The following is a 24882-nucleotide window of genomic DNA, read 5'->3' on the forward strand; positions in this document are numbered from 1 at the left end:
TCCATTTCATTTTCTGGTTTTTTTGTGAATAGCAGTTGGGAATCGATAAAATTTACAATTACTATTTATGCTCGTTTTGTTACAATTAACGATACAACACGAAAAAGCCATTTTTTTAATTTTTTCCATAACAACACATATAAAAGTTTAATCTAAAAATGCCATTTTTGGCCACTACGAGCGCTTCGACTGATTCTTCTATCCCCTCCAACCAAAATCCTCGGTCCCTATAGTTCCTGTCTGCAACAACTAATGTTGGTAATGTAACAACCGTTTATTTTTTGAATAATATATAGTATAATGAAATAATTAATAATGTATTCTAATTTTGTAATGTACTAATATTGTCCCGTTAAAAAAAATATTTTAATTTACGTTATCAAATTTTGAAGTTACAAAGCAAAAGTTTTTATTTATGAATGATAAAGCACTGGACCAATTTTAAGTTGAGAAGTTATTAGGTATGTTATGGTTAAAATATATTATACAAGAGATTGAATAAAGCATTTTAAATTAAGAACTTGTCTTGAAACAACTTCTGGATATACTTTTTTGATTACTTGTTAATTTTGCTTTGCAATTAAGATAGTTGCCTACTAGCTAATAATATGAATATGAATATCTCACTTTTACATCACGACATTGTGCTTGGATAATCTTTCATGTGGATTATGATAGAGTTTTAAATCATTATTTGTAAACGTGTACTGTAATATATTTTAAAGAAGTACTTTTTGAATTTGTATATAATGATTTTATATTAGTATATATATTAGTATATGCTAAATTTATGTATATACTAATTTATGTAGATATTATTTAATTACTTTAAGTATTTTAAAGTTTAAAAAATAATCCAATGAGTAATATAATTTGGTTAAATAAATTGAAATAAATTACTTTATATTATAAAATAAAAGAGTTTAAAATTATCATTGCTGTTGCTTAATAATATAACTTTTTTTTGATGATGTAAAATGAAAACAATATTTATATATTTAATAAATACATACTAATTTTCACAAAAATTTTATATAGTAATCAGTAAATTTTAATCTAGATATAGAATAAATATAATTTAAATAAAAATGGTATATCCTAAATATTACAAGAACTTATTTTATGAGAATTAAAATATATATTCTGAAAAATCTTAACTCATTTTCATATTTCAAATTTTATGATTTGAGTGTTGATTTCAAACCATTTTGAAATATTTTATATTTATCTAATTTAAAATATGTAAAATCTGTAAATCCTGTATATCAAGATCTAGAATATGTAGTTCAGATTGAAATAAATACTCCTTTTCGAAGTTGCTTTTTGATACTTCTTTAACATAGCTGTACGGTAGTTAATGATCATATATAGATTTTTTCATGTGTTAAATGTTAAATTTAGTTATAGAATAAGATTGGTAACATTATTACAGTTACTGAGAAATGTCAGATCTATTTCTGATTTTAGGATGACTTTCAGCTATTTCATTTTTGACATTAATTTATTGATTTTTTTTAATTTTGTACATTATATATATCTGTATATTTTTTTGTATATTGTAAAATTTTTCACTTAGAAAAAAAGTTATTAATCATTGAAAAAATTTTTTGTGAATTGATTTATATTTTGAAAACTAGTGGATGACAGTAGGTCCAATTTCTTTTCAAAATATGAGAAAAATTTTCAAGTGATGATACATAATAAAAAGTAGGCAATAATTTTATTTCAAAACATGATAAATTGTATCTTTAATCAATTACAAACATTGTAGGATTTGGTTTCTTTTGAAATATTTATACACCAGTGTGCCAGTTATATATATATTTTACCTAACTAAATTAGACTAACAGCATACCTCTATAATCTAGAATATTTAATGGAAGAAAAGATCTTGTTTATCATCAGTTAACAAGTGAAAAAATTACTTTTTTCTTTGTCGAAATACTGTACAAATCCCTCATAGTTTATGAAAAGAATTACATAAGAGATTTTATAATAGAAGTAAATAAACAATAAAAAATAATAGTAATTTTTACAAATTCTTATTTAGTTTTTCTTTCAACCTATTCTGTTACAAAATTTTTGTAGTTTCATTCGACTAACTAATCTTGTGAGTAGATCAACCAATGCTTGAAACTTGAAAAACGGCACATTGATGTTTTGATTGATGTTCTATGATGTTTAGATTTTTTATCTATATTCCTTTGACGAATCAATGCCTCAAACTTATGTATCGAGTTCACTGACTGGTTTGCCCATTTTTGTTTAGGTGAATAATAGCTTTGTTGTAGTAAAGAATCTGTATAGGAAAATTTGGTAAGATGATCATTTTGTAAGTTAGTCTACTTGAGTTTGCAGTGAGTTTATACTTCTTGTTGCACCAAACAATTGTACCACCCATGAACTAAAACACATAATCAGTAAAACACTTAAGATTGGGTTCACTCTTTAGTTCAGACCAGTTGGCATCACAATAATATCATAATTTATCTATATTAGTTCTTCAGTAGGTGAGTTTAAAGTTGGCCATCTTCAAATACTGTGATACTCTCTTATTTGCATTTCCATGTGTTTTATAATGATTATTGAGATTACTACTCACAACCAGAACTTAATTGGATCTTATACATTGACACAAATAAATAAGCACACAAATCAAACTCTGATAGGCTACATCATTATTTGACATAAATTCTTGTTCTTCATCTGGATTAAGTGTAGATGCCATGCCAGCCTCTAGTGGTAAGGATATTTGAGTAGACTATGTCTACTCATCTTGATTCCCAAGAATTTCTGGACAGCTTCATTTCTTGATGGGTATTTCTTTACCGATTGAAAAATCTAGTCGCCTAGATCAAGCTATTTGTAAATGCCAGTATGTCATTGACAAAAATGTCGTTATGATAATGTACAAGTTACATAAAAAATAATATATACAATTATCGTTATTTGGTTGAATTAGGTTTATTTTCATTCAACGAAGTTTTTGATTCTGCACTCGGTTACCTATACAGAATTTCTACAATCGTTGGAATTTACATTTGATTCCAGGAAATTTAAGCCTATCAAGTTTTTTTAGGTAGACTTCTTTAAGATTTTCATTTAAAAAGGAGTCTGTGTCAACGTCATAATGATAAATATCTAGGCCTGATTCAGCTGCCAGGACATATAATAGTCTAATTGTAGATGACATCTTGGCGATATGTCTTGTCTATTAATATGTTCTTTTTATACATCTACTCGGTGCCTACCGGAACTCGGCCCTTTGGTAAGTCAACAGGTATTCAGGTATTGTTTTTTTCGATACTTTTGAGTTCACGCTGTATGGTCAGGCTCCACTGCTCAGATTTCGTACTCGACATACACTGACGGTTACGTACTTTTACTCACTCATGAGTAAAATTAGTCAAACATTGAAGTTTTATATCTTTGGTTGAAATTATCGTACCGAAACGGACGGAAGCGCGTTTGAAAGCTCTTTTAAAGAGCTTTAAAATAGTGTAATGACAATAAGGATAAAACTTGTTGTCTATGTTTTGCAAGCGATAATTCAATATCGATAATTTTTTAATTTTTTATCCATCTTTAACCTCTTGCTTATTTTTGAAAAATAATTGCAGGAAAATTGAAAAACATCACTTTGTAGTTATTTCCAATCCCTATGTAAATTATTCGTCTAAAAATTATTTTTCTCAATTCCAACATGCGTATAACCATTTCCCGAAAATTAATATTTTTTTTCACCTTTTCAGATCTTCTTACAATCAAATAATGAAAAAAAATATTCGTTTCTTTACATAGGTTACCCTTGAATTTTTTCAGATTTAAAAAAAAAATAACATAATGCATCCACTCTCATCAAATCATGTGTATCTTCTCAAATATTTACGTACACGTAATTATAAGCGTACATATAGCAAAAATAGTGAAGACTGTCAGTTTAATAATTATTATTGTTTTACTATCTATTATGATGGTAAAATCACGAAATTTGTCTATTTATGAGCGTCATAAGATTTTTATAGATCCTGAATTTCAAATAAGCAATTGTGCAATTGCCAAAAAGTTGAAAATTGATAGGCGTAGAGTAGATTATAATATTAAAAAATTCTCTACAACAGGCAGCGTAGAAAATACAAGTCAAAAGTTAACAAGCAAAATTATTGCGAAAGAAGACAACTATATTTGCCAAGTAAGTTTGCAAAACCGAAAGATGGCAGCTTCTGAAACTACTGCACATGTGAATGAACGCTTGAAGAAAACTATAAGTGTACGCACGATGAAAAGGCGTTTAAGAGATATAGGATTATTTAGTTGATTCACCGTGATAAAGCCTTTACGACGATTAGTAAATAAGAAAAAACGCTTGCAATGTGTAAGAGTATACAAAAACTAGATAATTAATGATTGGAAGAAAGTTCTGTGTTCCAATGAGTTAACATTTGATATTTTTGATCGTAAAAGAAGAGTTTTTGTAAAAAGAAGGGCGAATGAGAAATATAACAAGGAATGTTTAGTTTCTAGTGAGAAGCACGGTGGTGGTTTAGTTATGGTATGGGGTTGTTCTGCCATAAGTTTGAAGTTCGAAATATTCAACGGAATGAAAAATGCCTTCTAATCAAAATTAATTGCTAAAATGCATTACAATGATGATAAATTGCCAAAAAAAAACTTTTAGAATAACCTACTACCCTCTAAAAATTACCCTTTCAAATTAATTATTTTATGACAGAGCTAACAGCGATAATCGCTGGCCCTGTTTGTGGCATTCTCCTCGTACGGATGCAGCGACCAAGCGTGGCTGTGGCAACATGGCATTCACGCTTGGTTTTTTGCAGGGCTTGGAAGATGTGAGTACGACTGAAGGAAGGAGGCTCGAGATGAGGGCGAGAGCAAGACGGAAAGCAGCTAATTAGCGAAGAAAGAGGGTGAATCGGCGGATTCTTAAGCGAGAGAATTCGCAGGAATCGAGAGAGAAAGTCAGAGGATGAGCCGAGAGAAAGCCAGAGGAAAATACTGCCAAACCTAGTAAGAGAGTCCGACAGGAAGTAGAGACAGGAACTTGGTTCTTGGGTGTTTTAACTGTCGAGGATACCCTTTGGAGGGGCAGTGTCCTGAGGTATCAGGCCACGAGTTTGGCACACGGCCATCACTGCCGAGGCAAAGACCACCAGGAGGTCCTGGCAAGGCACCCCTCTTTACAATCATCGAGGCTGGACTGCGGCGCAAGTATATTCATTCCTCGATCGCCTCTGCTAGTTCGGCTGCTTTTTCGTCGCTTCCGGACTGTCACTTGCGAGCGGAGTACGATGGAACCTGGTGGGTCGCTCTCTAGATCATCCAATTTTCTTTCTCTTTTTCGCTCGGGACTTTGCGGCCGTGATTATGTCCTTGTGCGTCGAAGGCACTGAGCGAATTTGCTGGTGTTCTCTTCGCCGAACTAAGCGGGTCCGTTTCCTCACTCTATACTTATTTATTTAATTTGTAATCGATTTTGTTGGGCGTAATAAAGGGATCGCCGTATATATATATATATATATATATATGAAATTGATGTATAATGTGTCTTAATTGTATGGCTTCAATTTTTCAGCCATTGGCGGTGGATTTGTGTTTGTTGGAGTTAGTGCTGGCTTCCTTAACCGAAGTAGAACTCAAAATCGCGAAGTATAGCTGTGGCGCACCGTAGCTATAGAGTTTTCCCCTTGCAATTTTTAATCATAATTATTTATTCTAATGTAAAAACACGAGTAGATACTTTAAGCGCCCGGAACCACCCAGAACCACCCCTAAATTCATTTAAACAGGTGAATAAGCAAAATTTATATGGTTTAGCTCCCATTTGTTATTAGTCACTAAACTTTTTACTTTTTTTGCATATAATTGTTGACTGTCATGTAAGGAATTGGTGTACGCAGTTTGAGCGCGTGGAACGACATACAACTACCCCTAAATTAATTTAACAATAAATGCAATTAAGGGAATTTCTAGTTTATACGCTCCTAGTTGTTATTAGCCATGAAATATTCTAATTATTTGGAGCAAAAATAAATTGACATAGGAGTATAAAATTGAGACATTTATTTTATGATTAAAAATAATGATATTTTTACATATTATTATGATTAAATATTTAAGTTTTTCAATTGTATTTGTATCTGAAACAGAAATTGTTTAATATTAAATATTGTCTATCGTAGATGATATTAAATTAACTTGATTGACTCCAGCTGGGCTTTTAAAGATAAGTTTTGGTCGATGAGATTTTACACCTTTCATTGCTCCGCTACCAGTTTCTAAATAAAACTTATATTTATATTTTGATATATATAGTTTAAGTTGCTGCCGTTTATATGTTTCTATAACTATCATTTTTCGATTTCTGTACCTCATTGTAATGTCCTACTGGTCTTCAAATATTTCAAATTATGTTAGTTTTATCCAAATATATACTCTCTTTCTCTCGCTTATTCTCTGTCTCTCTCTCTCTCTCTGGCGCTCTTTCTCCGGTAGACATCGCATCATCCTTTAAACGGCTCTTCCATTTTCACAGTTTGTTAACTATTCTGCATCACGCTTTCAAGCAAACTGTTCCAGGTGATGTACGAGGGTGGTCCGATAAGTACTTAGCCTCACCGCCCGATGGCGCCACTCTCGCAAAAGAAATATTCTATCACGTAGTACAGCCTTCTCGATGGTTACTGTCAAGATTTCAGCCGGATCGGAGTTGTAGTTTATTTTTGAGAGCGTGTGAAAGCAAGTGTGTCCGTTGATTTTTGAAAAATGGAAAAAGAGCAGTATCGGTCGGTGATTCCATTCTTGTTTTTGGAAGGAAAATCGCGCAGCGAAATCAAAAAGCGCTTGGATGCTGTGTACGGTGGCTCTTCTCCTTCGATGGCGACTGTCAAAAATTGGTTTAACGACTTTCAACGTGGTCGCACGTCGATTTTTGAAGAGCCTCGTCCAGGTGCTCCGAAAACGACTACCACGGAGGATAACGTGACAAAAATTCACGATCTCGTATTGGCAGATCGACGATTGAAGGTGCGCGAGATAGCTAAGATCGCAGGCATCTTAAAAGACCGCGTGCGTCATGTCCTGCATGAAATTTTGGGCATGAGAAAGCTGTCAGCGCGATGGGTGCCGCGTTTGCTCACTCCGGACAACAAGCGCAACCGTGAGACAACTTCAGAGCAATGTCTGACGCTGTTTAAGCGCAATCCGAAGGAGTTTCTGCGTTGTTTCGTGACAGTCGACGAAACATGGATTCACTGGTATACACCAGAGACCAAGGTACAGTCGAAACAGTGGACTTTAGCCGGCGAAGTGCTTCGAAGAAGGCGAAGACTGCCTCATCGGCCGGAAAGGTGATGGCCACCGTTTTCTGGGATTCACAAGGTGTGATCTATATCGACTACCTGGAGAGGGGCAAAACGGCCACAGGGCTGTACTATGCCGAATTATTGGGCCGATTCGACGTCGAATTGCAGAAAAAACGGCCCCATTTGGCGAAGAAAAAAGTGCTCTTCCACCATGACAACGCACCGGCTCACACCTCCGCCGTCGCCATGGCCAAATTGGTCGAATTAGGCTACGAACTGTTGCCTCATCCACCGTATTCTCCAGATTTAGCCCCGTGCGACTTCTTTTTGTTTCCAAACTTGAAAAAGTCACTCGCCGGGCAGAAATTTGAGTCGAATGAGGAGGTAATCGCTGCCACGGAAGCCTACTTTTCAGACCTCGAGGAAACGTATTTTTCAGACGGGTTAAAGAAGTTGGAGCATCGCTGGGCCAATTGTATCGAACTAAAAGAAGACTATGTTGAAAAATAAAACGCCTCTTTTCCAAAATTTTCGTTTTTCTTTTGTAGGCTAAGTACTTATCGGACCACCCTCGTATCTTCCACGGGGCCAACAAGCGTATCAACGACGGACATTATCGCTCATGCATCTTTTTTTGTTAAGTGAGGGAGATTTTTCCGTGTTCTCATTTATCGCCACTCTGTAGCGCTCATTCTACCACTTAGCATTTGTCATACTTGTTGCCAATCATTGCGAATCATCATGCGAATCATTATCATTATTAATCTAAAACAAAATTATACTGCATTCCATTTAGTTTCATTCTCAGTTTCATTATTATTTATCATTAACTTTAAGTTGTCAGTGATTCCAAAAGTGAGGTTACGTCACTTTGCGGATTTTCCGCATCAAATTTCCTCTTGAATTCAATTTCACATTCCTCATTATTGTGAGGGCCACTTTTGTGCGAAGTTTGATTTCCCCGCCACACCCTCTATAATACTCGTAATTCGCTTTTCCTCGGTAGAGGTCACCTCTCCGAGTTTGTCATAGCTGGTAGGTTGCGCGCGCCACAGCGTCACTTGAACTTGTGCGCGCCCCCGGGTCACTCGAATTTGCGCGCGAATTTTCAAATTACTTCAAATTATTTTACCCATTGATGTCAAGCCGCGTGTATGCCAAGTGCGGATTAATCATGCGATGACCTGATCAATTACTCTTCTGTAAATTTTGTAATTTCCTTTATTACAATCTCTGCATTTCACCTAACTCAAAACCAGCCAATTATAATTCTGCCGAATTTAATTGCTGCCTTAACCGCTCGCCAATTAAAGACACACCTCTAGCTAACACCGCCTTGGACATCTTCGCCACGCCTACACGATACTCCCCCTCTACCATTGCACTTGCCAGGAAACGTCTCGCCTCGCCAACACAACCATCACTACTCCCGATCACCAAACATTACAGATCTGAACTGGTTTTTTCGACTCCTGGATTTATGGTGTCATCACCAACTTAATGCACCTTGCAGATGTTCGTCGGTTCGTCACAGACCTTCTTGACTGCGCATAGACTTAACGATAATTACACTGCTATATCCGAGACACCGGAGTGGTTTCACAGGGAGTCACAACTGAACGCGGAGCGTCACGAGAAGGAAGCGCAACTCATCTCTGAACGGTTTGAGAAGCTCTGTGGACTCTGGATCAAAACGCAGGAGAAATTTCGTGAACGAGCAGCTCAGTTTGCGGCGGTTTATGAGCCAGAAATCCTGGTCCATGGTTTACCTGCTGGATTTTGAGGTTCTCTATTCCAGGTCGCAACCTCTATTCTCATCGAGCTTGGTTTTGGTGGTGAACACAACTTGCCCGTGATTATTAGGACGAGGGAACGAAGTCCCTCAACTACTGCTTGCTCTGCTGCGTCCTCAAATCAGTCGCAACCGTCCTCTCTCTTGAGTCATAGCGCTTGACGGAAGTCGTTCACCTTTCTGCTCGATTCACTATCCTCTCGAGACAGAATAATTAAGTACACGCCTAGGCTTAAAGAGCATACTGCCCAGATGATCTTTAGCTGAGCAGGCAACTTCCGAGTCTTACTGCGACCAATCTACTCTAACCCCGTTTTTGAGCTCTTGTCCAAGGCCAGAAGAGTGTGTAAGGGCCTTGATATGCATGGTGTGTGGTCCGAAACTTGCGGGTCTTCTGCCGTTCCACGCCGTATTCGGAGCTCATCCTTATTGTCTCCGATACCGAATTACGTAGTCTTTCGAGGCTGGCATCTCACCAACTAGTTTCACGCTCGGCAGGAGCTGGTGATCGGCCTCACTCTGGGGCTGCACCATTAGCACCTCTTGGTGGCATCAACCACGATCGCCGACCTCCTCGTTCTGACCATCATTCCCGATCTTTAGGAAATCCACCGAACCTTACTACCTACAACAACTGCCTCCTTTTCTCAGTCGCCAATCTTTGACCCTGTTGATACCTCATGACATTCACCGATCTCGATGAATAATCCTGTCACCCGTCTAGATCATCGCTAACCGTGGCGCACATCAATATAAATGGTCTGAATGTCCCGTGGCACTTCTCTCTCCTAGAAGCACCGGCACATACAAGTGCATATGATATTATCGCCATTTCCGAAACGAAACTTTTTCACGTCATCTCCGATGAACACCTCGCCTTAGCCGATTATAATTTTTTCCGCCTAGATCGCGAGGGCAAGGAGGGTAGTGGCATTAGCTTCTATTCTCGCAATAGTCTCACGGTAAAATTACTTGTTACTTCCCATCCTACATACGATAAGTCACCAGAATTCATTATAGCCGAATCCACAATAACAGCCACTTAAAATTTTTATTCGTAGTTGTTTACTGCCGCCCATTCTCTAAAACCCCATCTTTCTTCTTTAATACTATCTCACTCTTTCTTCTTCTCTTTAACGACGTTATTATTACTGGTGACTTCAACTTTGATCTTACCTCAGATCTTCCTCATGTCCTGGCCTTGCGTGACTTAATTGTCACAAATGCACTTAGGGTTGTTTCTACTGAGCCTACACATCATCCAATCACTGAAATGGGTGTCATTATACATACAGCACTTAACTTTTTCATAATATATCCCTCAACTCGGATTCTCAATTTTACCTAGTCGCTTTCGCCATTTGTACCGTATCACAATCTAATCGAACTTACTATGTTCTTTTCCTCGCCTCAAGAACAACCAAAAACCTTTACCTCCCACTCTCTCCATCATGTTAACAAAGCGGCTCTTAATATTCTCATTACCAGCAAGCTCTCTGTCTCCTCGAGCTATCCGGGTAGTTTATCTCAGACACTACCTCCGTCGAACGACTTGAGCGAATTTTCACCCTAGCAGTTTGTGCTGCTTTCGATGAGCTTGCTTCTTCTCGTCTAGCCACCATCTCTGTGAAAAAGAAGCCCTGGGTAACTGATAAATGCGCATCCATGATACAGCCTACAGCTCTTTCGAGCTTCCAGCTCATCCTTGGCCCTAACAATATCGTTCCCTAAGAACTGCCATTTCAAACGAGCTTGACACAAAGAAAAATATCCACATCCGCAAAAACATTGAGCATGTCAATAGTTCAAAATTTAAGTGGAGGACCTTTCATGATATCGGCTTAGCAATAGGCACTTACCATTACCACTGTTCTATTTCTCAGTTGACGAACTTAACAAACACTATGCCACAGTTGTCAACAGATCTCCAGTCCTGACCCTTACTAAATTTGACAATATCTGTAGTTCCTCCCTGCACATCACCTTTTCTTTTCCTCCTTTTGTTTTCTCAAAAATAACACAATCAGACGTTGAGACCGAGATCAAGGCTTTGCGTTCTTGAGGCAAAGGCTGTGATGAACTTATGGGAAGGATGCTTTTTCTTGAACTTGCCACTTTAGCCTACTATCTGACCGAAATTTTTAATAAGTCCATTGAATCATCCACTTTTCCGTTCACGTGGAAGCGCACCCTTATTCGTCCTCTCTCCAAAAATTCAGATCACCTCAGTCCCCTTCTGATACTAGGCCTATCGCGCAGTTGTCTGAACCCTCAAAAATCTTTGAACGACTATTACACCGACAATTCTTAAACCATTTAGAAGCAAATAATCTTCTAGACCCTAGGCAGGCCGGTTTCCTCTCCTCCAAGAAATAAGGCTTGGAAGTTTTCAGCAGAGGTTTATGGTACATCCCTCTTCAATCAGTTGACCATCACCGAGTTTGATATTACTCGCTATGCCGAGCTCAAACGCTGGTTGTATGGCTACTTCATGGAGATAGAACAGCTCCTTTTTCGCCACAGAGCCGACACCGAATACTTCACAAATCTTCCATTGCTCCTGAAACTACCATTTATCCCTCTTCCTTTCAACGTCTCCGCCTTCACCTCATCATTAGAGTACCTTCAAACACCTGATCGTCACCTGGTCTGCACTTTTCCTCCATTCAACTTTTCGGTGTAATACTCATCCTTACATTCATTCTTTGATCCATAGTCTACCTTCACTGTCACCTTCACCTCTCATCTAGCGGAACGAATTCATCCTTAATTCAATCTACCAGACAATCACGTATAAATCATCCTGTTCGCCAGCTTTATCTACCCTCTTTGGCCGACGATCCAACTTTGTGCACTGTCCGCTTTCTTTAGTATATTGTATTGTATTAAGTCCGTTTGCTTTCATCTAGTTACTTTAAATTTATCTTATTTCATTCTTATACGCCACGATTCACGACCTCACCTCATCTCATCACCTAACCTTTTCTCAATTAATCTAATTCTATTCTCTCTACCCTATGCGAGTTTTGTATTATTTCTATTTTTATGTATGCATCATAACTTCACTCTCATATTCTTTACATATTAAGCTTACTCTTAAATTCACCTTAAATTTATATTATTTGTGTAATCTTACTGTGTATTACTACGCTCTAACTTATTGTATCTGCTTTGTATCTTGCTCAAAGCCTACGAAATTACACCCCATGACTCAATTAAGCTTATCTATCTATTTATCTATCTATCTATCTCTACTTATCTCTCTCTTTCGCTTACTCTCTCTCTCTCTCTCTCTCTCTCTCTCTCTCTCTCTCTCTCTCTCTCTCTCTCTCTCTCTCCGGGTAAGTCTGCTGTACGCACGCATTTTCGTGCAGCTCCCGCTTTTTCGCCTTTTACTGCCGCCGACGTGCCTTCGGGCTTTTTTGTTTCAGTTGCTTGCACGCAAAATATTGCAAGGCGTTGCAGCAATTAACATCTTGGCTGCATTCGCGACTTGCAAAAAATCCAGGACCATATTAATCTTGGCGAGCAAAAGTGAGGTTGGAAGACTAGCAACTGGACAAATTTAACGCAGTTAAAACAGCGGAAGACGAACCCGGGAGTGAGTATGAGTGACTCGAGGTGTGAAGTGTGCGGGATTGCAGCCTCGCGCAAACTTGGACGATGCGCGAGGTGTCAAAAACAGTGCCATTCCCAGTGCTCGGATAGGAAGAATCCGCGCCTTTGCAACCTTTGTAAAGGCGATAGCAGACCGGTGACTACTTCGCAGAGTGCGGGGATGCCTAAAAAGGGCACCTCCAGGACCTCGACAGAAGGGAATTCACCGGCGATTCTTCCTGGAAAGGCAAAGTCAACGGCATTTTCCACTCCGGGCGGTAAGGCGAGCAGTTCCGCGGCATCAACGCATCGAGAACACGGCACTACAAGATCCGGTAATCGCTCATCACTAAGCGGATTAGTGATATCGGGAAAATCGGCAGCATCGCTTAGGCGCTCGCCTCTCGCAAACTCGACCGTATCCCTAAGCCTGTCAAGAAAATCGTCGACTACCACCTCGAAAGTCGACGAAAATTCAACTTCAGCTGGGGAAACTGCCGGCTCGCGGGTGTGTACACCGGCTAGCCAAGGCGAGGTGCTGGTGATGCAACATGAGGAGGAGGCAATGACTTTCCAGTCGCCATTGCCCAATGACCATGACGACTGCGCCGCCGCAAGCAACAACAAGCAGGCTGGCGTCAGTAATACATCTTCGGACGATGCTGGTGGCGGTCCATTATCAACGGCGCATCCATCCATCTCGCCGTCGAATGCTTCTTCAGGCCGAAGAAGTATTTGCGACCACTTTTTCGGGACCGCCGACATACCAGCAGATAAGAATGTACTGATTCGAGCGACCACCTTGGATTTGCTTTTCAAGCAATTTTCGATGCTTCAGAATCAGTGTGATGAGCTTAAGTCCCTGGTCAGCCGTGGATTCGGCATGCAGAGCGCCTCCACTAGACCAGAAAATACTGGTTGCGTGGGGTGTAATGATGCAAAGAGTCGAATTGGGGCCCTGGAGGATTTGATGCTCAAACAGAGTACATGCCTGCAAGATCTGCAAGGCAAGTGCGACCTGATTCTGGATGACAATATGAGCCTCAAGGTCAAATTAGATAATGCATTGGCACAGTTAGAAAGCAGCCAGGTTGGTCGCAGTTTCAGCAAAAATAATATCAGTTCTCCGTTACAAGCCGACACTGACCTTGGAAAAGCGGATCCAAGCTCACGTGATGACAACAGTGCTGGTTTCGCAGCACTAGCTAGTAATAGCCACCCTCATCGCTCCGCAGACACAATATCTTGTCCTCCCTTGGGGGTGGGCGTTGACAGTCGCGGCTCGGAGTGCGGGGGCAGTGTGGAGGACTGCGAACTCTTAATTAATGGCATACTAAAAGAGAACACCAGCGCCACTTCTGGACAGGTGGCTGACATTGCCTTCGCAGCCCTCAAAACACTGGTTCCCGCATTAGAACGTCAGTCCATCGTTGACGTGCGAGTCTTGCGACCTAGACGCAGGCCCGCGAGGCCGGACTGCGGCAAGTCGGGTGCTGGCTTGGGGTCGTGGTCTGCGCCTCCTTCTTGCGTGGTTAGGCTGAGGGAGAGGGGGATGGTGTCCAGCGTTATAAGCGCTAAAAGGAGGTCATCGGGCGGGTACCTCACTACCGGGGATATTAATAAAGAGATGCTGGGCCAGGAGCTTGCCGCCCTTATGCCACAAAGAAAAATTTTGATTAATGAAATGTTGCCCCATAACAAATTCCAGCTCTTTAACAATTTGAAGCCCGTTGCACGGGGGCTGGGCTTCAAGTACATCTGGCATAGTGGAGGCAGGTTCCTGGTACGGCGTCGAACTGGCGAACGCGCGCATGTCTTCGATTCTTTAGCTGATTTGCAGAACATTGGATCGGCATGCGCCGTTGGCACTCGCGTTGGGTCATTGCGGGCGGGGACCCCACCGTTGGATTCGTGCGCGACCGAAACTGGGACGGAGGTTGCGGTGTGTGGGAAGGGTCAGCAATCGGCGTGCTGACTAGCATCGTTTCCGCGAGGGAGGGAGGGAGCTGCTGCGCTAAGGGCGGGGTTTCTCAATATAAACTCTATCAGAGCGCGGGTTGAGAGGCTCCGTTTATTTCTGGCGGAAAATCCCTCTTACCACGTATTTGGCTTAGCCGAAACTTGGCTGGGACCCATAGTTGACGACCATCTCATAGGGATCGAGGGGTTTACCGTAATCAGGAACGACAGAAATGTGAATGGTGGAGGGGTAGCTCTCTACGTTCGGAACGAACTCAAGGTTAAACGCCTTGAGTCTTCTCTAACCAGCGGGCTCGGGAAGCCTAACACTCTCGAGTATCTGTTCTGTAGCGTGGAATGGAGCGGACACCCTCCGGTACTAGTGGGGGTTATATATAGGCCCCCAAAGGTACCAATGCAGAAGAACGACGGGTTCTTTGGTGCCCTTCGAGACTTGTGTTGTGAGTATAGTCACAAAATTATTATGGGAGACCTGAATGCGGATCTTATGACCCATGCTGATGATGCTAACACCATCAGACGTTTGGCAAGTGAGTTATCGCTTCAGGTAGTTCGGCACGGCCCCACACATCGCACCGCAACATCGCGAACGTGGATCGACGTGATCCTTACCGACGAAAACGACTGTTTGTCTGGCTACACTAACGAGTGGCTACCCGGTTTTGGCAAGCATGCAATTATCGATGTCACCATCGATATGTTTCTGCCGAGAGTAGTGGGCCCTATCTTCTCTTTCAGAGATTACAAAAACATCTGCCCGCACTCTCTGGCCGAGTTGCTGCAGGGCTACAGCTGGGTGGCTGCAAACTCCGTTGAGTCCGATCTGGAGGGTGCGGTGTGCAATTTAAGCACAAATTTAAGAATGGCGGCCGATGCGCTTGCACCGCTTAAAACTATTACTTGCAAGCGCAAGTATGCTCCGTGGTTTGGTCCAGAGCTGAGACTGCTTGTCGATAAGAGGGATGCGGTGCATCGTCGTTATAAACGCACGGGCCGTGCGTCACTCCTCGACGAGTTTATAAGACTCAGCAATGAGGTGGATGCTCGCGTTGAGCTGGATCGGGGCTCGTATCTCCATACCCGGCTCTCGAACGCACTTGATGCTGGGAAGGATGTCTGGGGGGAGATGCGCAGCCTCGGCCTTCTGCCAAAGGGCGGGGGAGGTGATTTGCATGGCTTCTTGCCGGATGAGCTGAACGGCTATTTCGCTGGGGTGTCCATCTCACCTTCAGAGAATATTGACAATGCTATGGACTTTATTTTAACAGCAAGCGAGGACGGTTTTATTTTCAAACCGGTAACCTATAAAGAGGTTGTCCAAGCAGTCTCTCATTTTTCCTCGCAAGCGAAGGGAGTGGATGGAGTCCCCCAGGGATTGGTGAAGAAGGCTCTTCCGGTAATAGGTGCTGCTCTTGTCACCATTTTTAACACCTCCTTCGCCGGGGGGTTTTTCCGGAGGCCTGGAAGCAGGCAGAATTAATTGCCCTGAAAAAGAGCGGCACACCATCTAATGCGTCGGATTTTCGTCCGATTGCGCTATTATGCTTCCTGTCGAAGGTCCTGGAGAAGCTCGCCCATGACCAGATCACGGGGTTTTTGAACGCGGGAAATTTATATGATCCCCTCCAGACTGGATTCAGAAAGGGCCGTAGCACGCAAACAGCCTTGTTGAAGCTTACTGATGACATACGCATGGCCGTCGACAAAGGGAAGGTGACATTGCTGCTTCTTTTTGACTTCAGCAAGGCTTTCGACACAATATCACCTTCCAAGCTTCTGCGAAAACTTTTGACGATGGGATTCTCGCGGTCGGCCCTCCTGTGGATAAAATCTTATCTGCAGGGGCGCACGCAAAGGGTCGCATCCGGGGAGGGTGGCTCTGAATGGTTGGGGACTAACCTGGGTGTTCCGCAGGGATCTGTTTTGGGGCCACTTCTGTTTTGCCTGTACATCAACGATATGCGGCATAAACTTGATGGACTAGATGTTAAATACATCTTTTACGCGGACGACCTGCAGGTATACTTGCACACCACCAGGGAGGATCTTGCTGGCGGCATTGATAGGCTGTCCAGGGTGGCACACCTAATAGCGGACTGGGCGGAGGCGTCGGATCTGTGCCTTAATGCCGGTAAGACTAAAGCAATAATTTGTGGTTCCAGAAGGAACATAAACCTGATCGCTGAGTCGGGGCTTGCTGGTGTTGAGGTGCGGAGGGGTGTCTTCGTTCCGTTCAGTGACGAGGTTACCAGCCTTGGTGTCACGCTGGACAGTAAAATGACATGGAATCCGCATATAAATATGATTACCAAGAAGGTAAACAGGGCTCTTTACACCCTTAGATTCATCCGTGCCTATACCTCGGAAGCACTTAGGAAGAGATTGGTGGAATCTTTGATTCAACCACATCTTGACTACTGTGCGGTGGTGTGCTTGGATGCCTCGCAGGAACAATGTTTAAGACTACAGAGACTTAGCAATTCGTGTGTTAGGTACGTTTATGGTGTCAGGAGGGATGAGCATATCACTCCCTACAGGAGAAGTATGGGCTGGTTACGTGTAAACTCGCGCAGGGAATACTTCACCGCCGTACTAATGTACAAAATCCTGAAGACGCGAGAACCAAGGTACCTGGCGGAACATTTCGAGGAAAATCGGCCCAGGTCTACTAGTAGGGGCGTGAGGGAGGAGCTCAAGGTTCCCAGGGTCAAGACTGAGACCGCCGCGGGGTCGTTCCGGGTGCGGGGTGCTCGTCTGTGGAACTCCTTACCGACCTCTCTTCGTCGCCTGTCAACTTTGGAGTCATTCAAGTTGGCGGTGCGCAAATATTTTTACGACCTCGATCCCTAGCCGCGCTGGAGCGATTGTAGGGGGGATTTTTTTCTTCCGCTTAGCGCGAGTGGAACTTGGCGGAGGACTGATAAGTAGTATTAAGATGACTGCAATGCTCAGTAACATGTGATTTTTGTGATTTATAGTTTTAAGTTGACTGCAATAAACCTATTGCTAGACTTAACACTTCTCTATATGTTATAATGTTGTTGAAATTGGCCACATCAAGGACCAATTTCAACATGGACTAAAAATATGTGTATGTGCCTGATGTATATATGTAACTAGGCAAAGTATACTATGTATAGTATACTTGTAGTAAATATGTTTTGCGAATGGCAAATAAACTTCTTCTATCTATCTATCTCTCGCTTACTTTCTCTCTCTCTCTCTCTCTCTCTCTCTTTCGCTCACTCTCTCTCTCCCTCTCTCTCTTTCGCTCACTCTCTCTCTCTTTTTCTCTCTTTGGCTTAATCTAATTTTATAATCTTACTTACTCTTCTTGTAATGAAAATCTTGGATTGCGCTGGTGCAGCCAGCGCGCCAGGAATGGCAGTGGTGATGGTTCGTAGGGGACCTGAGGACAACCGTATGGTCCCTCGTAGAATGACCCAGGCCAAAAATAGGCTGCTGCTTCTGGTGTTGGTGGTGCTGACGGTGCTAATGGTGGTGGTGGTGGTGGTGGTGGTGGTGGTGGTGGTGACGGTAAGGGTGACCGCACCCGGTAGGCCCAGGTTCGATTTCCAGTCTCGGCCGATTGATACAAGCACCACTGAAAAAAGTATTATGTGCTTTGTTCTCAAGCACATTGCAAGCCTCTATCGCTGATTAGCACTGATAGAGCATAAGTAGAGCAACGTTAAACAAAATAAAAGAAAAAAGGATGGTAAGCAGGCGGCGCTTCCACACGCGTAATATATAGATAGTTCGTTGCCTTCAATTCCTGGTGGTAAGGGAGGGGGGGTTACACATACATATTGTGCCTTATAATGTAAAATAAATTTGATTAACTAAATTCGCCTTTTGAATAAGTACAATAAAATTAATGATCGTATTTTTAATGCCAACATTGAATAAAATTGAAATATTGAAACTATAGTGTTGCTTGAACTTTTTATTCCAACTAGAATTATTAAGCGCGCTTCGCGCGCTTTTTTTATGCTTTCTATGGAACGTATACTTTTCATTATTTGTTTAAATGAAATAAAATTTAATAACGTATCTACTTTTCAAATTCAATACCAAAAGATTAAAAAATAATAATGACACTGTACTAAGTATTATTATTACTTGTGTAATTATGTTTATCGTGAATCTGCTATTAAAATTATACATATTGCATATATTTCTATATACTATTAGTTTAACTTATATAACAATTTTTTATTCGATTAGATTACAAATCTCATTTGTATGTATTATTTAGATTTCAAAGAATGAAGAACATTTTCATCATTCTGTGTACAATTCTTTGTAAACCCAATTTTTAACTTTTCTTCTTTGTATTTGGTTCCCTAGATATACTTTGACAGAATTCCAAGATCGAACTCTGGACATTGTAACATAAAGTTGTCCATGATTAAATACATCTCTTCTTAGATCAATACCAGTATTTTTAAAAGTTTGACCTTGAGCTTTGTTAATGGTCATTGCAAAAGCTAGTTTTACGGGAAATTGTCTTCTTTTAAATGTAAATGGATAATCGTTTTCAGAATATAAAGTTATACGATTTAAAAAGACAATTTGGTTTGCTCTGTCGCCTGTCAAAATGGTACATTTTATTAAATGGTTTGATAAATCTATTATTTGTAATCTTGTTCCATTGCATAAACCTTCATTTATGTTTATATTTCTAATTAACATTATAATACAATTTTTTCTCAAGCGTAATTCGTGAGGAGGTAAACTTGGTGGATTTAAATGATTTAAATGTTCTGGTAATATAACATCATCTATTTCACCATTGTTATGAACAAACATTTGTTACAACATTTTGTTTAACGGAATCAACAGCAGTATATATACGTTCACAGTCATTATTCAATAAATTAGTAATTTGTTTATTAATCTCATCTATGTCAATATTTCTAGCTGATAATATAGCACATTTACTCATTTCTTGGAATTTCTTTTCTTTAATTAATTTTCCAAATATAACGTCTATTAGGTCATCATTTGGAGGTAATATACACTATTCAGGAAGAATTACTTTGTCATCTTCATCATTTAATGTACCATTACCAAGATCTAATAAAAATTTGGAAAAGTCTACTTCAATTGTTAAAACTCTCATGTTTGTACTTAATGAAAATTTAGTAAAATTTTTCCACACTGTGCTATATTTAACGCAAAGACTTAATATTTCATTTCGAGTTCCATGAACTTTAATTGGCAATAATTGTCTTAAATCTCCTCCTACTATAATAATTTTCCCTCCAAATGGTAAATTATTGTTCATGAAATTTTGTAAAGTTTTATTAACAATTTCCAATGCATACCGTGGAGCCATCGAAATTTCGTCCCAAATAAATACTGTAGTTTCTCGTAATTGTTAAGCTTCTTTAGATTGTGCTCTGATATTGGAAGAAGAATCTTGAAACATAGGCTGGCAACCCAAATGTTTTGTGTACAGTTTTTCCCTGTGGAAGTAATGTTGCTGCAATTCCCGTATATGCCATTGCGCATATTTTGATATTTTTTAAAGTTAGCTTATGATATATAGTTTCATAAACATATGTTTTTCCTGATCCTCCTGGTCCATCCATATAAATACATTTTGGACCAACATAATTGATATTATGAACAGCTTCCAAAACCGTATCAACTATTTGTTTTTGTTGTAGATTTAAATTAATATAATGTTGTTGACCTTGGTCTTCAATTTGTTGCAAACGTGTAGGATTTGTTGTCAATTGTACGGTATTTAATAAAATATCGTTATATGATTGATTTGGACATGGAAATTCCGTTTCAACAAATTGATTCATTGTAGGAAAATCTGCTAAAGTACGACCTTCTTCATTTAATAAGGTGTTAATATGAAAATATGCCATTTTGTGGCTTATGCTTTCTTCGTAATATCGAGAAAAATCTTCAGACATTGGATTTTTAAATTGATTCCACAATTCTTCTGGGTTAAGTGGTTGACAATGTATCATAATTCGTACAAATAAATAATGAAGTCTTTGAGGCATCATCCATTTTGATCCTTCTTCCAATGCGTGTTTCCATTATCGTCATTTTCAATAAGACCCAATGCTAGGCAAGCTGCTGTAAAAGTAGGATGTGCTACGTTATCAACAGTTCTCAGACTTTCAAAACTTACGGCTCCTTTAACATGTAATAGTAATAATCTTAAGTGAAATAATTCAATTTGCGTTGGACTGACAGAATACATACGCCCAATAACATTAAAATGTTTTTTTCGTGTACTCCACTTATCTAAACATATGTTTTCATTTTTTTGTTTTTTATGTGTAAAATGTTTTGGAGTTTCAGCATAAAAATATTGTCTTGCTATCTCATTTTCGCTATTTAATTTAAAATAATCGAGCAACATACTACTTGTACTATTTAATAGATTTTCTAATGTCAAGGGATCGTTGACATTGTCAGAAATTATGATAGTGTTACGTCTTACGACGCATCCTTTTTGTAACAAATGCACATTCATGAAATTCAAAGCTGCTAACCTACTCGCACGTCGGCTGACGAAACGCAAGGTGAATGACACTCCGAAATAAGTGTTACGGCTTACGACGCATCCTTTTTTGTAACAAATGCACATTCATGAAATTCAAAACTGTTAAAATACTCGCACGTCAGCAAAAAGCTGACGAAACACGAGGTAAATGACACGCCTAAATAAAGTCACCAAACGCAAAATTTATATTCAGCAAAAATAAAATGTCACACCATATCGCAATACTGACCTGAAAAGAGCTATAAAAGATATAAAAAGGAATGAACAAATTACTCTCGGCAGTTGATCAGTAGTCCGTCAGTCAGTCAATAAGTACCTGTAAGACTCAACTCCGTACACACCGGTCCGACAATTGATGGTTACTATACTTAATAAACTCGCGACTGTTACAAAGTAATATCGTGCAAGTAATTATTCAACTACCTACCTAAAACAATTCAACAAGCAGTTAGAGCCTGCTACATTTAAACAATTCAACAAGCAGTTAGAGCCTGCTACATTTATACAATTCAACAAGCAGTTAGAGCCTGTTGCATTTCTGTCAACAATTAAAAGCTACGATTATCAAGATAGTGCAATTATCAGACATACATTTCCACATACATTTATTATAAGTGAGACATATCCAACCACTAGTCAACATATTGGAACGTCTCATTCATTAGCTATTCGTAGTTGATGCACGAGACGTAACAATAGAATGATTATTAGGTAAATGCACAGGTAATCTAATAATACTATGGCTTTTATCGTGTAATGGTTTGCTTAATAAACGATAGACAGATTCAACAGGTCCAACATATCGAGTTTCTATAAACTTATTAATCTCGTCATGATTAATACCTACACCTTGTTCAGAATCTTGAATAATGACTGTAGCAGCATCATGACCTTCGTATATATATTTATATAAATATTTTATAGCTAAAATACTTGATACTGCTTCTACGTTTTGTATGACAATCGAACATTTCTGATATTTCTCGACAATGAGGCACTACCCATCTATTGTTAACTTGATGACCATTAAAGCGTTCGTGAATAATGCCATCATCTGTTCGGCGATAATTTCGGTAACCATTTTCATCCATAGTAGTTTCCTTTTGAAAATTCTTAGGAAAATTTTTAGAACATTTTCCGTTTTCCGTACACCAGTCACCGCAAGGTCCATGTACCAAATGCTTTAGTATAATATCATATAATCGTTGATTATTTGATTTATTGGGAAATTCAGCTGATATGTATTTATCAACAATATCAGGAGTAGTCCATTTAAATCCACTTTTTAAAGTTATCAATAAATGCATACGTGGCAAATCTCTTTTTTGAAATTCTATAACGTAAACATAAGCAGCAATTTGACCAAAAAATTTTTTTTTAGTGATTAAATCAAGTAGTCGATCTTTTTTTAAATGAAATACTCTTGCTACAATGTCTGGTCTATCTGAAGCTTGTTGACCAGGTAAAAGATTTTCTTTAATTTCAGGCCAATTGGGGTTACATGTCATTGTAACAAAAACATCAGGTTTTCCTTTTTCATTTACGATTGCCATAGCACCTTGATAACATTGTTGCATGTAACGTGGCGATCCAATAAAAGTTGAAGGAAGAACAACAGTTTTACCAACTTGCCCACCAACTTGAACAGCTGTATTTTGCATAAAATCACTAAGACCTTTATAAGTATCAGCTCGTAATTCTTTTTGATAATCTTTACAATATTGGATACGATCTTTTTCAACTTTCACGTAACTATCGACTGTGACGTCGGGGTCACTCTCAGGTACGCTTGGAGTAAGCGTAAACTCAGGGTTGCTCTGATTTGGCTATCGTGTAACACATTAGCCGGGACGAGCAATATTGTTGCGTTAAGAAAACTGTATGCTAGCGCGGAATGTAATAACCAAATGTTATTACGAACACACCAGACTCACGCTTAATGTGTTCTTAAAGGACTTTAATGAAAATTCACCAGACTCACGCTTAATGAATTTCCAAAAAAAAGGGCGGATTGCTTAAAGAAAGAAAAGGATAGCCAGATATAAGATTTTACTTACTTTTATTTTTTTAATTACTTATTATTAAGGCTGCGCTCTCTCTGCTCTTTGGCCTCTTTCTCTCTCTATATATTCTGAATATACTTGGGTGGCTTCTTAATTGAATTTTGATGACTTTTTCTTCTTTGATGCTTCCTCCAGCACTCACTCACTGGTAATCACTTCTTGTTAGGTGATAATCACTTCCTGGTGCCCACTCCACACTGCCCTCCAGTCTTGTACAGAGCTTTTTATAAGCAGTGGGTGGTTGGGTGGAAATCCCTTTCCTCAGGCCCATGAAGTGATAACGGCCAAATTTTGTATTGGTGGGAAATTTTCTAATCATATCTAGGATTTCTTTATTGGTCTGTGGGCGTGAATTTTCAGAGAGAGAAAGGGCGGTCCCCTTTTAACTTGAGCCCTTTTCTCCAGAGATGGCTCTCGGAGTGCCACTTTTAAGAGCAAGAGTAACGCTAAAGTTTATAATTACTTATACAAAATCGTACTAAACTTAATTAATTATAACGATACATAGTGATTATTATAAACATTCAGAAAAATCCAAACCTTTTACGATTTATTATAAAATACATTATTGTTCTATTTATTGGTTATTCGGTGACAAAAAGATGCGCATTATAATAACTTACAAAATTGATGAAAATCTATTTAATATTACGGATATTTTCTTAAAATTCGGTGGGAAAAAAAAGATAGATTGCATTTTTATGGTCCCCTTCCATTATCAGCGTGATAGCACTTCACGATGTATACGCGGTGATCGTAGGCTCCTGTCAACACATGTGCGTGGGACAAAGTAGGATAGAGCGTTGATTGTAAGGCCGAGTACGCAGGCTCGGGCCACTATAAACACTTTATCTCGAACGCGTTTTCATCGTAGGAAATCAGAAAGGTTCCCACTCCGTTCGTCATATTTAATAATTAAATTAAAAAAAACTAAGTTACGGCTAGCCGTCACACTCCCACACTTAAACGATTGCTAGAGGAGTGCAACGAGGAAGAGCAATCGAAATTTTTATTCTAATTATAAAGATCTTGTCGTATCATGCTGTAATCAAGGTTTTATTTGATATTTTATTAATCTCGAAGATCTTGCCTTAACATGGGAGGAACCCAAACGATGGTTTAACTGCTTGAGATTGTGATGCTGGAATCGAATTACTCTGGTTGTGTTGTGTTATTTCATTTTCTGTTGTACGTAGAGTTGGATATAACTCCTGTCCAGGAGCGGTGGCAATATTTGCTGGTGATTCTACATCCCTTGTCGCTTCTGTGGATTTTGGTGCTAAATGTATCAGAAACGTAGTTAAACTATTCCATATGGCCCCAATCAGATGAAAAGACCATGCATAAATGCTATGTAGAGTTATTCCATTGATGAGGACTTCTATTAATTTTTTTGTAGTTTGGACAATTAGTATAATTGCAAGTATACCGGCACTGAAAGTACCAAAGGTCATAAATTTCATCCACATTTTGTTACAGGTATTGACTATTAACTGCTCCATTACATTCTCGTTCATTAACCTTCCAATTATTCCGTTATTGTCTTTTATGGTGTGTCCACGAATTTCTCGGGTTACATCATTTATTACTGCA

The 24882-nt window shown here is 39.4% G+C and overlaps 1 protein-coding gene across 4 annotated transcripts in view; it reads left to right on the forward strand.

The window, feature by feature from the left end:
* Window positions 1-225: 225 nt before the first annotated feature.
* Window positions 226-24882, forward strand: part of LOC131666815 (large ribosomal subunit protein mL45) — a 417745-nt gene continuing 393088 nt past the window's right edge. For 3 of the 4 annotated variants that reach the window (XM_058939791.1, XM_058939763.1, XM_058939782.1), the window contains exon 1: window positions 265-461. Coding sequence is in view for 1 of the 4 variants with exons in the window: in XM_058939774.1 (XP_058795757.1) it covers window positions 253-258 (6 nt within the window). In the remaining 3 variants the exon portion in view is untranslated. The other variant, XM_058939774.1, reaches the window with a different exon arrangement.

This window comes from Phymastichus coffea, unplaced genomic scaffold, assembly GCF_024137745.1.
Source record: "Phymastichus coffea isolate CEN01 unplaced genomic scaffold, Cenicafe_Pcof_1.1 PCOF00004, whole genome shotgun sequence".
NCBI classification, from domain to species: Eukaryota; Metazoa; Arthropoda; class Insecta; order Hymenoptera; family Eulophidae; genus Phymastichus; species Phymastichus coffea.